The sequence below is a fragment of the Colossoma macropomum genome, unplaced genomic scaffold (assembly GCF_904425465.1).
Source record: "Colossoma macropomum unplaced genomic scaffold, Colossoma_macropomum, whole genome shotgun sequence".
NCBI classification, from domain to species: domain Eukaryota; kingdom Metazoa; phylum Chordata; class Actinopteri; order Characiformes; family Serrasalmidae; genus Colossoma; species Colossoma macropomum.
In genome coordinates, this window is record NW_023494806.1 from 4,780,486 (window position 1) to 4,796,253 (window position 15,768).

The 15,768-nt window shown below is 38.4% G+C and overlaps 1 protein-coding gene across 1 annotated transcript in view; it reads right to left on the reverse strand.

Annotated features, from left to right (window-relative positions):
* tet3 (tet methylcytosine dioxygenase 3) overlaps window positions 1–15,768 on the reverse strand; it is an 80,885-nt gene that overhangs the window by 62,260 nt on the left and 2,857 nt on the right. The window contains exon 2 of the mRNA XM_036597877.1: window positions 12,992–13,668. Coding sequence (XP_036453770.1) covers window positions 12,992–13,333 — 342 coding nt within the window. The 5' untranslated portion in view covers window positions 13,334–13,668. The remainder of the gene's footprint in view (window positions 1–12,991; window positions 13,669–15,768) is intronic.

Consider the following 15,768-nt stretch of genomic DNA (forward strand, 5'->3'; position numbering starts at 1 on the left):
TCAGTGAGGTTCTTCTTGAACAGCTACACATCCTTTCAGACCCACAGCGCTGAGTCGTCTTCTCACAGTGGAAGGATGGACAGAAACACCTGTGGATGTTTTCAGATCTGAAGCAGCTTGATTTTCTCCTCTCTCTCAGAGATGAAAGCTTTAAGCGCTGTTTATCTGATGGGGGGCAGTTTTGGTGTCTACCAGGTCTTCCAGTTGGTTGTTGGGAGTCCCACAGTTCCAGTCTCTGTATCTTTTAATCATTCAACCTCAGTTTTCACTTATTCTCCTTTGACCTTCTCCCTCATTATGATTATCTGATATCTAATCTCCTCAGAAAAATCTCCTAAAAATGAATAATTTTACTTAATGGCTATTTTGACTGTAAATTAAAATAAGACAGGTGGTCTCTGACTTCCACACAGTACTGTAGGTTACAGGTATGTGAGGTAGAGTGACACAAAACCCTTTTATTACCAGGTTTATTACATCTTAAGGCACATTATTCAGTAATAAAAAATGCAATCTGGCTGAATTATTCTTAAATTATAAGAGAGAAGAAAGGAAGCCTGGACATGCCAGTAGCTCCTGGACATTTAAGAGGTCACATATTAGAAAAATGTGGTCAGAAAACAGAGAACCTCACAGCCAGTCACACTAAGAGTTCAGAACTAGAGCTCTGAATCATTTATAGCTGTTACTGTGTAATAAGTATTAAGTTTAATAACTGTGCAAAAGTTTGCCCCACATTTTTTTTTTATTTCTTACAAATTAGTTAACACGTCCTCTACAGAGAAACACACCTCTACACATTTAGTTCACAATAACTGTTTGGTTGCTGATGGAAACATAATGGAAAAAATAAAATATAAAATGTATGTCATAACTTTAGCACTGGCCGCAGTTTGTCTTATTTTGTTCCAGTATATTAAACCCAGCAAAAAAATCATATTAATAAAAAAAGAAACTGTGTGCAGAAGTGTGTTTTCTGTAGAGGATGGACTTATTTACACTTAGAAAATCAACAAAACATGGAATTGTGCACTTTAATAGATTAAACATCTGATGTTTAACTGAATTTAACTGAAATCAATCATCGATACACGTTACGATATAAAAAAATAAAAGATTTTCATGGCGGCAAATCAAATCGTCATCACAGGCAAAACCCACCTCAGCCACACCTTCTACACCGCAATAACGAGAAAACTTTCAGCGTTTAAAATCAAAGCATTCAGAGCAGCTGCAGAAGAACCAGGCTTGGGCCTCAGTGCTGATCAGTAACTGCTTTTAGCTTCATTAGCATTATTGAGCACACAGCATGAGCGCGCTTAAAGAGACCGTGGGCTAGTGCTGGCTGCGTGCTGATTGGTGGAGGGGGCTGTAATGGGATGTGGTTGCCAGGCGACAGGGAGTCAGCTGGCGGGGGCAGTGCAGGGGTCAGTTGAAGGGGAGAATAAAATACGGCCCTTTTCTCATCACTACAGTGGCCGCTAATGAGCAAGCCTATTGTTCTGCTATCTGTAAAAAGAAACTGTCCTCTAATGCTGACCTCAGAGCAGCTCTTCAGCTCTCGTATAAATTCATTTAAAGCCTGAATTGGAAATTAAGCACTGAAGACTAACAATAATCAGAACAACAACCACCTTTATTCATGCTGCATTTCCATTTTAGCTGTAAAACTTCAAGAAAAGAAGCAGAATTCTGGAAAGCTAAAGAGAAATATTAATAAAATAGCAGCATAATGACAAATTATTAAGGTAATAAAGAGATCCGGTAAACAAGCCGTATGTAAGATGTTTTAAATCTAGTTCTAAAAACACCTAATAAGCGCTTGCATTCTTTGAATTCTCCAGTACGCTGTGACCCACATGTACAGCATGACTGCTCTAACCCACTAAACCCACCTACCGGCTTCAGGGGAGTACGACATGTTCTCCTACTGCACGTTCAAAAGCCTCTTTATCTCTCTCACTGTACTCAGTCATGACCTGATAAATGCTTGATAAAGTGTGTCTACACACACACACACACACACACGTATTTATATATATATATATATATATATATATATATATATAGCTGTTGTCGGAAAGCTTGTATCTCCAAATGGTATATATATATATAAACATACATATATACACATATATATGCACACTCCTAACCAAACCAGCCATGTAAATTATAAATCCTTATTGATTTAGACTGCTTTATTTTACAAGTATTATTACTATGATGACAGCTATTATTCTTACACTTACACATTACACTATATTCATTATATACTTTCCCTTTCATGACATTATGTATACCCAACATTATCTACTATTTCTGCCTGCTCATCCTGGTGTCAACTTCTTCCTAATAAAAAATGTTCATGGGCCGAATTAGTTCTTATATATAAGTTCTTTTGTCCAGGAAAGTATTTTAGAGTCTTCGCTGGGTTTGTAACTGTTCATTTAAGTCCACTTTTAATGTTTGTAAAACTCAGTTTAGTCAATTATTCAGAAAAATATTCGCTCATATAAAAGCGCCAACATAAAAGGTATATATGTAAAAGCCCTCCTGAGGACACTCAGAAGACCAGTGGTCACTAGCATTAGACATCTTCAGCGAATACTGGCTATAGGTTTTCCCTCTATCTCACTTTATGGAGATTTTTAAGTGGGAGGTGAGAAATAATCCGTAATTGTAAATCAGCAGCTGCAAAATGTACATTTACAGCATTTAACTGTAAACATTCAACTCAACTCTAGACATTATGCAAGCAGCCACAGGTCTCTGTGATTGGCAGCTCTGTCTTCTCCTTTTTTCTCTCTCCCTCTCTCTCTCTCGCCCACACAAAAACAGGAGACACATGTAGAAGCACAGGTTCCTTCCCCCTGCACCTAAAACCAACAGTGCCTTCCTGAACCCTCTTACCCCTGCCTTTATTTACATTCTTCCTGTCCTCTTTCTCTCTCCGGCTCTTTCTTTGTGCCTCTAGATCTGATAGAGTTCAGTTCCATCCACTTTACTGCTACGACCTCGTGAAGTTATAATACTGGATGTTCTGAAAAAGAGTAGCCATAAAAGAAACGTGCAGTTTTTCGTTCATTGAGAAATCACTGGACATGGATGAATACATAGATAAGCTTTGTGTGAAGGGAAGATGAAAGAGTGGCATTCTTTCTGCTCCAGGTCGACTCCCATATGGGTTACGGGAGCGCCTCCAAAGGTCAAAGGCCACAGAGCAGTGCATATAAAGCAGGCGGGAGGAATTCTCCTCCACTGAGAGCGACCGTTTCAACAAGGGATCAGAACGCTAAACTGTTCAAGACGCAGGAGAACAAAAAGCTGAGCTGGTTTACTTCCTAAAATCCACAGTTAATATGGCATAAACATAACATAATACAAAACAACATCACCCCGACAAAACGATTACATACACACACACACACACACACACACACACACATATATATATATATATATATATATATGCATATATATACATACACACACATAGATATACATAAGAAATGTGCTAAAATTACTTGCATATCATTTTGGAGATACGCTTCAAAATGATGGCTTTTGTTCTGACAGCAGAACATACATATATATATATATATATATATATATATACATACATATATATATATATATATATATATATATATATATATATATCAAATATTATTCCCATTATTTTGCCATGTTACTTACATTTATGTTGTGCTGCTGTAATACACATTATTCTTGTCGACGTTTTAATTAAAGGGCCCATATCCTACATTTACATCATTAATTTTTCCATGACCATTTTCCAAACTCTATCCCCTATTAAACAGACTGCTTTCGTTTTTTTGTTACTGTGCCTTTAAGACTGAGGTGTAAATGACCTCTCTGACAAAACCGCATATCTCCAAAATGCATTGGGTTTTTTTGTGACATCACAAAAAGAATTAATTTAAAATGCGCTACATTTCCCCCATATGGACTGGTTTGTGCTGCAAATCGTTTTGAAAGTTTCACAGTGCTTACATACTACATCAAATTCCCTCCAAAACAATGAGGAAAATTCAGTTTTCCATGATATGGGACCTTTAACTGTGTTACTTCTCAGGCAAGATGAAAACAAAATCACTCCACTTTAGCTGAGGCTGGGCAAGCACATGAGATTCCACATCCATCTGCCCAACACGTGGGCAGGAACCTCTCAGCTCTTGTTTACCAGACACAAAGCTGGACTAGACCTGGACTAAAAAAGGATTTTAAAAGAAAAGGCTCAACAACAGAACTGTATCCGACACTAGGCTTAATCTGTGTTCTGAAAGCCAGGCCTAAACGTCCAAAAGAAGAACCGCTGTAACCCGTAAGGCTGCTTTTTGGTACTGCAACAACAAAGGCTTTCGACTAATAACGGCCCTCCTAAAGCAGACGATGTTTAGCCTCCTCTCTGGGAGTAAACTCTAATCCTGGGGCGGCTGCTTCAGCAATTCTTCAGTGGGGCTTTAAGGAAAAGAACAAGTTTAATCTAAGTATCTTTGCTCTATATGACTGCACTGTGCTGAATGACTGACTTGGCAACCACCACACACAAATACACACCTCTACCAACTGTCACTCAACAAACAGCTCAAAGCAAACAACCAACAAAGACCAGGACATCTGGCTCTGCGGCTGCTCAATGGGCTGCAAGAAAATGATGAGCAACTCAGACTGAAACTGGTTTATAACTGCTACAGCTACGGACCCGCACCTTAAATGACCAAGACCAGGACCCATAACGACCACACAGCAAAAAATATAAAGTCTATAATAACTTATATGCTATACAATATATAGAAAACACTAGTATTGTCAATATACTGTCAACATATTGCCACATAATGCGATTGGAATATGCCTCACTGTATATTCGCTGCTGTCAGAACAAAACCTTGTATCTCCAAAATGGTAACTTTACAGGAGAAGGAAAAAACATACTTCACTTTTAATGTAAGTCAATGGAACCAGACGTTTTTCCATGTCATTTTGGGTCGTTTCTTTTGGTCCATTCATCATGAAATTTACCTACAATGTAAAAAGCAACATGCATTTTCAAATTATGTCAAAAACCGAAAACCAACAAAAAATGGAGATGCGAGGTTTTGTTCTGACAGCAGAGATATTTAAGGGCGTATATTCTCCATTGTCTCATATTTTATTTAATTATTCTCTCTGAGGGCAACTTCTGACATCTGTGTTAGCGTATAAAACAAAAACATTCTTTTCTCCCTTAGAATGAAACAAGTAGAGGTTTGCCAAAAGCATCTCAGCACACAGACAATTCTTAAATGGTCGAGCGAGCATCACACCGAGCACTCTCTCTCCCAGTTACACCAAGATTCAGGCCCAGGTTGTTTTGGTTACTGTGTAGGGCCAGTACTGAGGATTATGTAGAAATCAATTAATGTATAACTTTACTGATGCATCATAGTGACTCATTTCCACAACAAAAAAAGCTATAAACAAAGAAATAAGATTTTTTTTTTCCAATGATGAGTTTAACTGCAGTTCAATAAAAACAAGTGGAATCTTAAATAACCAACGGCTATACAGATAAAGCAGATAAAGCTGTTCCACTCTTCCCACACAAAACACGAACAGAGGAGTTAAACGACTTCAAAAAAAATTCTTTATACATCAAATGTTGTTAAATATAAAAGTTTAATATAGCCCAGACTAATAGACAATGACAACAGTAGGCTACACTAAAAGCAGCCTGTAGGCCAACATAACACAGTAAACTTTAGCCATTCTATTATTTAAACCACAAGCAATTTATGGGCTGGTAAAAATATGATTTATCACATTTGAATTAGCTTTTGAAAGCCTGATATTTGAATTATGCCAAAGACATCAATGCAGAAATGAAAGCTTGAGAAATTTTGATATTTGTCTTTTTCAAATGAATGGCTGAGCATGATAAATGCAAAGAGACTGTGTGGGTGAAGAACAGGAGCCATATTACAAAAACACAACTTAACTCTGAAATCTTCTCTGTTTAGTCACCATGACGACTTCAGTTAGGACTGAATTTAGGATAGAAGCTGTTACAGAATAACAGTTCTTAACTTCATAATCTCATCATTAACTCCAGATAAGAAAACAGTATTACAGGAACATCCTAATGTACTAAATACTGTCCTAACTTCAGGATAAACCCCAACAGTGTCCTACCTTCTGTTTAAGCGTCTGATTCTATGGTTTTTAGGCAGCTGTCAGGCAGGATAGTTCACTACCAGCATAATGGTGCTATATTTATTTATATTTATTTATACTGCAAAACTGTGGTTTCACTTGTGAGTTTTCTTTTCTAACTCTGCGTTTTAAAAACCCCACACTCTGCAGACTCGATCTCCACCGTCCCTCTGATTACCTTCACGTGTTAATGTTGATGATGAAATATTACAGTGATGGTGGTGAATAGTGAGGAGACGGAGCTGAACGTGTGTCTGTTTATTAGGAGGAATAACGTTAGTGCGCTCGGCTAAAGCGTTTGGGAAATGGAGACTGAAACTGTGGAGGGGTGACGCTCTGATAAACAGCAGGGGGCGATGTCACAGTATTCTTAACTTTCAGTTTATTGCACTTCTGTTTTAATCTTTTTACATCACTAACAGTAGCTGTACCTCACATTTTTAACATTATTTTGATGATTTGTTTGCGTTTCAGTTCTGCATGGATCATCGGTTGCTACGTAACAGACATGACAGTTGATCGTCGACTTCGACTGAGTAGGTTAAGGTTCCCTAACTTGAGAGGTCATTGATGTCATAACTTATTTCTCGCATCTCTGGCAGGAAACTTTTCCAAAAGTAGAACAGTTTCTTGTAAAACGTCTCTCAGTGTTAGATGTTTTTACGAGGCTGAAGTCGCTTCTCGCTCGCCAGCTTCTTGTCCCAACTGAACTAAATGGTGCAGCAGTTGCATCCTGGCACCTCAGGCACCATTTAAGGTGGAACGGGAAAGTCTGAACAAGAAGTTGGTGAATGAAAAATTCAAGAAACTGTTCTACTTTTGGAAAAGTTTCCTGCCAGAGATGCGAGAAAAGCTGCTATAGCTGACCTAAAGCTTAAAGCAGAGCAAAGTAAGTCTGATCTTTTGTTTACATTATATTTTTTAGCCTACACTAGCACATTAGAACATACTGAGACATATTAACAGCCAAGACAGTAAAATGGATATAAAATGTTGTGGCTCACAAGGTGGTTTGATTTTTGCTGAAAGGATAAAATGGCTCTTCTTAACTTTTGGGTTGCCGACCGCTGGGATGGGGAGTGTTTCATTTGTTTTGTTCAGTGTTTTGTGCCAAGCTAAATAAAAAAGGTAAAAAATTTTAGCTTTGTCAGATCACATTCATTAAATACCGAATAAATGTGACTGAGAAATCGTGTTAATAGCAAAGAAGATCGGATTACAGCAGAAATAATCATGTTTTTGCGTTTGCCTTGAAGGGTTAAACTCTCAGGGACAATCCAAGCCCCGTATGGCACAGGTGTGTTTTAGGTAACACGCCCGAATTAGGAGTGAAAACTGTACAGAGCAACACCCCTCAGGCCACGGGACCGGTCTGACGTTTTCTCAACTGTGAAAACAGTTAGTCGTAAGCAGAACCCCCTCATTGTTTCCTCGTGGCTGAGTCATGTTTACGACATCAGGTGAGTGCTGCAGAACCTGCTGAAGGAGGTCAGGACAGCCAGAGGACATACGGACGACAAGCTCAAACAGCACAGGTGAGGAACGTGTCTACGCAGACCAAAGCACTGAAGAGCCTGGACTGGTTGTGTTGCTCTGGTGAAGTTATTATGGTAACACTTCCTTCCTGTTCCCATAAAGGAATCTATTGGTGAAAACTGTACCCCCACTCCACCCCAAATTTAGTCAGTTCGCCAGGACATGCTTGCTTCTTTAGTTTAGCACCGGAGCTACCAGGATAATCTTGTCCAGAGCAACTTACAACGTGATCATTTTACACAGGTAGGTGAAGGTGGTGTTAGGAGTCTTGCCCAAGGACTCTTATTGGAACAGTGTAGGCTGCTTGCCCAGGTGAGGGATTGAACCCCGGTCTACAGCGTAGAAGGCAGAGGTGTTACCCACCATACCAGCCATTTGTGTTACAATTGTCTCGTAGCTCCAGCGAAAAAGTAAAAAAGTTAAAAACTAAAAGAAGCAAACATGTGAGCTACATTTTGGGACGATTAAGTACATCCGCCTTTAAGTACATTCCTTTAAGCTTTTCAACTCCTTGAGACCACTGGTGGTTCCAAAATGCCATATTCTTCATAACTTTCATATTTCATAAGCTACATTCTAAAGGTGGGGGTCGTATGAGAGCTGTAACTGTCTTCTTTCCAGTCAAATAGATGGGTGATGTAATTTTAAACCCTTATAATAAAAGAAGCTGAACTCACAATGTTTTTATCTACTGAAAGTCGGCCCATTTTTCCTCAAATCTGGGCTATAAACTATAAACAGATGGCGTCTCTTCAGTGATCTGCTCTGTAAAAATTACTTTTATAAAATAATACAAAGAGCGTCTAAGATTTTTAGCTTTCAGCAGTAAATTGTAAGTATATAGCAATATGTGTGATCATAAAACACATGTTCTGTTAATTTGAGGGGAGCTTTTACAAAAAATAAATCGATAAATAAAAGAAATTTACATTTATTTCACGCAGTTACTGAATAATTTGCCCTACGATTTGGTCTTGTGAATTCAGATGGACAAACTAAAATACACCCACGAGCATAAGAGGTTAAAGATGTTGATCTCAAGTGAGTGAGGACAGGCTTAGTTCACATGTTTAGCCCTTTAAAGGAGAATTCCACTGATTTTTTCAAAAATTCTGCATAACTGCATCATACAGATCACAAAATCATTACAGATTTCTTTACAGTGGTGGTGATAGGAACCAGGGGATCACAACATCTACAACACAGATATAGCCATTTTATTTACAATCCAAAACCATTAGTGAACCTAAATTTGAGTATTTAAATACACAAAAATCTCATTTTTCATTTTTTGACATACTTTGGAATCACCAGCTGACCTTTTTTATGATAAATGGACTGACAGAAATGCTCCAAAATGACTTTCTCCATTCATTTATATGTAATAATGATGGTAAAATAGGTTTTCTTTGGAGACTATTTTTGCCTTCTAATGCCCCACATGCACCTCCAGTAGGAATGGATTTAAAACAGCGCGTATGGCATGAGGCAACATGTTTGAAACCAGTTCAAGTAATAAAAGCTTTCTGTGAGGCAGCTTTTAAAGGCTGTAAACACGAGCCTTTCACATTAAATCATCAAACTTACAACGCTAATGACTAAATTATGCAGAGATTTTGAAAAATTGGTGGAATTCCTCTTTAATATGTCCTGTTTTCACTGACACCACTCACATTTCTCTTAAACCGGAGTAATTACTCACTAACCACAAAATTACTTGTGAGAAAACACAAACAACTCATTTTTCCATTATAACGCACTGAGCTAAGAAGCAAGTCATTACAAATGTAGCTTAGAGTAAAGCAAAGTTATTTATTAGGGATTTCCTAACAAGACGGAGCTGCAACAGCCGTGCCTTTGAGCGGAGGAGGGAGTTTTACATCTCTATGGAAACAATTAGCACAACATTTTAAACTAAAGAGCTGCTGCCAGCGAACTGTTTATGACCTGAAACAAGACTCAAACTTTCGGCTAAATGCTGAAGCCTCTTCCCCTCACATGAAAAGCATACGACTGACTAAAGAGCAGTAAAACATCATAGTAGCCTCAGGAGGAAAGGATGTTTATGAAATTTTGCACTAATGTCCCCTGGGTAACACTGACTCATCAGGACCAGGGCTGGTAGGTAAAGATACACTGACATAAAGTTATTACCTGTATGATGGTGTTTCATGATATAGATTTTCCAATGTTTTTAGCCCAAAAACGGTGAACCCCAAACATCCCTGCACCCAAGACAAATCAAATATGAACCTGAATGGGTAAAATAAGTCTTTTCAATTCTACAAAATCTCTTTACAGGCTGGAAGCTGCACTGTTGCCATGCTGAGGTGCTCCTATGTTAAACAGTGTAGCCCTGTATACCAGATGTAATAATAATAATAATAATAACAACAATAATAATATTAGTACAACCAATACTACTACTACTATTGTAGTAATAATAATACTATTCATAATTATTATTGTCGTTGCTGTTTTCAATTATGTTTTATCCTAATATCATATTGATATTGTACTAATAATGTAAAATACGTAGGAGTCTAAAGAAATTCACAACAAAATTATTATTCGATTTGATACAGCAGTGTTTCAACTTTTTTTTTTGCACAGCAAAAATCAAACTGTGTCTTTGCTTTATGTTAATGTGTTAGTGTTTCCATTTTTAGCTGATCAGAGCACTCGAATTCATTATAAACTCATTATAACTCATTATAAAAGTACAATATTCTGAAAAATGTTGTGCTTTATGGTGCTCCAGTCTAATGCTGTCTTCAGGTCATGTCGTAAGTCGTGTCGTAAGTAGGAACTTCCAACGATGACTTGAAGACAGCATAACACTCGTTAATGTTAGCACCTAGCTAACACACTAGCCACAAACTAAAACACTAGCCACAGGCTAACACACTAGCCACAAACTAAAACACTAGCCACAGGCTAACACACTAGCCACAAACTAAAACACTAGCCACAGGCTAAAACACTAGCCACAAACTAAAACACTAGCCACAGGCTAACACACTAGCCACAAACTAAAACACTAGCCACAGGATAAAACACTAGCCACAGGCTAAAACACTAGCTACGAGCTAACACACTAGCCACAAACTAAAACACTAGCCACAAACTAAAACACTAGCCACAGGCTAACACACTAGCCACAAACTAAAACACTAGCCACAGGCTAAAACACTAGCCACAGGCTAACACACTAGCCACAAACTAAAACACTAGCCACAGGCTAAAACACTAGCCACAAACTAAAACACTAGCCACGAGCTAACACACTAGCCACAAACCAAAACACTAGCCACAGGTTAAAACATTAGCCACGAGCTAACACACTAGCCACAAACTAAAACACTAGCCACAGGCTAAAACACTAGCCACAGGCTAAAACATTAGCCACAAGCTAACACACTAGCCACAAACTAAAACATTAGCCACAAGCTAACACACTAGCCACAAACTAAAACACTAGCCACAGGCTCAAACACTAGCCACAAGCTAACATACTATAGAAGCTAAAACACTATCAAAGCGCTAACATACTAGCCACAGGCTAAAATGCTAGTCATGATACATCTATATGATACTATATGCTGCAGTATAATTCAATACATACAATATTATGACATAATCTTGAGTTCATGTCACTCTGCCCTAATCACGAACCGGAAATGCAGGAAAAAAAAAAGGAACCTCCACCTGTATGAGCACCTTGTATCAGTCAGAACGATTAGACAAACACTACGAAACACGCAACAGAGAACCGAACGAAAATAGCACCGAATGTATTATTGCAGCTTTCTGACCAGATTTAATAGGTTAATTATGATGTGTGAGATGAATCTAGGTGTTAAAATAAAAGCAAGACTGATGTATAAAACCAAAAATAACTAGAAAGGCCCCGAATTCCTGTCTGGTGGGTGCAGCTCAAAAGTACAATTCTCTATAAAAATGGGCAGAAGTGTTGCTAAGCAGTAATAGCAGCATCAAAGGCTGAACTCTGTCCACACCTTTGTTCATGTTTATAGATAACAGTATATCTTACAGTGTCACATAACACTGTTGTTGGAAGAAAACCTCGTATCTCCAAAATGGTAACTTTACAGGAGAAGGAAAAAACATACTCTACTTTTAATGTAAGTCAATGGAACCAGACGTTTTTCTAAGTAATTTTGGGCCAGTTATTTTGGTGCATTATTCATGAAATTTACACATAATGTAAAGAGCCATAGGCACTTTCGAATTATGTCAAAAACTGAAAAATGACAAAAATGGAGATACAAAATTTTGACTATTAGTGGCTGGGCCTTCAGGTCAGGCCATAAATGTCAAAAACTATGGGGGAGAAAAACACTATAGATTCAAGTAGTATGTCAACGCTTTGTTAATTCATATGAACATTTTTTGGTTGTTCTCGATTAAACACAGATATCTGATGCTTGTAAAAGATATTAATATATTTTATTTTGTACATTGTACATTTTACAATTGAGAGTCCTGGCGGCTGCTGCTGCATTCTCAATCAGTGACATATCCAGAAAGACTAAAGTGACGTTTTTCCTCACAAATTTGGTCCAATTTGGCCATTAGTAGTCAAAACACGATTAGCTGACTCCACTAATTGTGCTGGTGGTTAATCCGACACATTAGGCCTTCTGTTCAGCTCCTGAAGTCCTAACCAATGAGCTCGCAGGGCTGTACATATGGAGATAATACGTGGCAAAAAAATCCTGATTGGATCATTTTCAAGAACAGGGTCAAGGATTTAACCCTTTTAAACTGAACTATACTTTAACAATGAAATATGAGTATTGGTACAATACTTTAAGAGTGTAAATACAACAAGAATGATGATACTAAATAAAAATAAACTAAAAAGTAGACATGCATTTTTTTTCACAGATATCATTAGGCCTTCTCTGACGGCCCTGAGGTTTCCCCTCCGGAGATAAACAACTCAACATGGTATTTGGTAACTATGTGCTGATTTTTAGTATATAGGTGCTAATTTTTTGGAGGATAGACTTCCTTTACTTGTTCGCTAGATTAGTTTGAAGCTGAGCGCAAACCTGAGACACCTAACATGTTTCGGCTGACTGACTACATTTGGCGTCATGGAAAACTGAACAGACTTGATTTGTTTTGCCAAACTATTCCTTTAAAAGCTACATTCTGAGCCGCTTTTTTTCCTATTAGCAGCATAAAGCACATTTGCACAAGCTAAGCTTACCTGCCAGGGGCTCCTCCTCCTCTTGAGCTCCTCACACTTCCTGAGTTTGCAGATCTGATGGCCCACCTTCCTGTTGAGGCAGTTGCTGCAGGTGCCGCAGTTCTCCAGGAGCATGCAGGGGCCACACATCCCGCACCTTTTCCTCTTTTTCTTGGGCCCAGGAGGCTCCTGCTGGGGCAGGGCGAAGAGACCCGCATGCTGGTGCTCCGCCTGGATGAACTGGGCCAGCGGAGACACCACCCCTGCGGACCGGACTTTTAAAACTCGGGCATCCTCTTGGTCCAGGGAGAACTCATAGACGTCTGGCGCAGGGGGGCCAGGGCCGGCCTTCAGCTTGTGCATGCTAAGGGCTCCCGTCAAACTCGGAGGTGGTCTTGCAGCGCAGGGACGGGACGCGAGGGGTTAAAAACAACACAAAGGTGTCACCACAACACAGAGAAGTCCATAAAGTGGAGTGGTGGAGTGGAGGGGTCTATGCGAGTCTAAGGGGGTTTCAGAGAAATAAAGGAAATAAAAGCAGCAGGGCCAGGCTGGAGGTTCCCTACTGCAGGTGGACTGTCCAGGTCATCTGGCTGGACACGTGGACGGCATCTCCAGTGGGCAGAGCGAGGGTCCCGTTAACCTTGGCGGCTTCAGAGGAGCCATTTCGGTTCACAGCTCCTCCAGCCTCGTATGGACTGTCATAAGAAAGAAGACAAAAAGACAAGAATGAGAGCAGATATTAAAAAAACATGAATTGATATTAATTAATTATATGTATGGTGTTTCTTTAATTAAGGAATTAAACATGAGGTAATAAGTAAGTCTATTTATTTTACATCAGCACAACCACAAACATATAGAGCAGAGAGTTGAATGCACTCTTGGTGTCGTGTTAAACAATAGAACCCCTGTGTATGTGTGCCATATGGTCAGTCATGTGACCACAAGCCAGGAAATATGTGACTGATGAAAGAAAGGAAACAAAACAGTTCCTCATGCAGTGGTGGGGTTTCTTTCTAATGGCACATGAGGGGTTAAATACAGTGTGTAACACGGTAAGACTCAGAAAAGCAAGATATAAATAAAACTGGACAGTCTAGGGCTACAATGGCAGCGGCTCAGATGGACAGAGTAGGTGTTAATTCAATACTGGAGGTGTTCAATGTAACACTACAGGTACTAATTCAGCACTGTAGGTGTTAACTGAACAGTGCAGGTGCTCATTCCGCATGGTAGGTGTTGAATCTAACACTGTAATTACGCATTCAACACTGTTAGTATTCTGAAACACTGTAGATGTTAATGTAACGCTGCGAGAGTCAATCCAGCACTGTAGCTGTTCAATACTGCAACACTGTAAATGTTAATTCAACACTAATTAACTAGTAATTTGACAATATAACAGTTATTCACTGAGTTTTTCAACACTGTACTAGTTAATTCAACATTAAGTTCAATTATCACTGTACATGTTAATTAAACACCAACAGTTAATCACTATAACAATCGCTATACCAGTTCACTCAATACTATAACAGGTAATCAACATAACAGTTAATCAATGCTAACAGTTAAACAACACTACAGTTACACATTATGACAGTTAATCACTATAACAGTTAATCAACACTAATAGCTAAACAACACTAACAGTTACACATTATAATGGTTAATAACTATGACAGTTAACAACACTAAGATTTAATCACTATAACATTTAATCACAGTAAGTTATTCAACACTACAACAGTTAACACTATAACAGTTAATCACTATAACAGTAAATAACTATAACAGTTCATCAACACTAACAGTTAATCACTATAACAGTAATTAACTATAACAGTTATTCACTATAACAGTTAATCAACACTAACAGTTAATCACTATAACAGTAAATAACTACAACAGTTAATCACTATAACAGTAAATAATTACAACAGTTATTCACTATAACAGTTAATCACTATAACAGTTAATCAACACTAACAGTTAATCACTATAACAGTAAATAAATACAAGTTATTCCCTATAACAGTAAATCACTATAACAGTTAATCAACATTATAGCAGTTAATCACTATAACAGTTAATCCACACTTACAGTTAATCAATATTATAACAGTTACTCAACACTAAGTTAATCACTAAAACAGTTAATCAACACTATAACAGTTAATCACTGTAATCACTTCAGTTCATTCAGCACTATTACACTGATTTTATAGCGTCAGGTACGGTAAGAGTTAAACACTAACAGTTAATTCAACGCAGTTTATTAATCACGGTATGAGTTAATTCAACACTAAACAATCAACACTATAACAGTTTATCACTATAACAGTTAATCAGTATCACAACAATGAATCAACACTGTAACAGTTAACCACTAAGGGTTCATTCAACACTATTGCAGTGACCAACACTATAAAAGTTAATGATACTTTAATGTTATAACAGCTAAACTTTGTAATACTCATTTCACCGTTAATTAGTCGCCGTAAGAGTTAATTAAACACCATAATAGTTTATTCAACGCTGTTACAGTTGACTGTTCATTCAACACTACAGCAGCTCATTATTCTCTGTTACACTGTAAATTGGTCAGTGTGGTCAGTGCAGTGCGCTGTAGTGTAATAAAGGGGTCTTTAATCGGTCCTGTGTTCATCATCAGCTGAGTGTTTAATCAGAGCTGCTGCTGCGCAGCCGCCCGTCTAGACACGCACGCGGGCTACGTGCGCGCTGTGAGCGCAGGCGCGCTGATAATGGCGAATCTCCCTGCTTTGTTCGCCGCT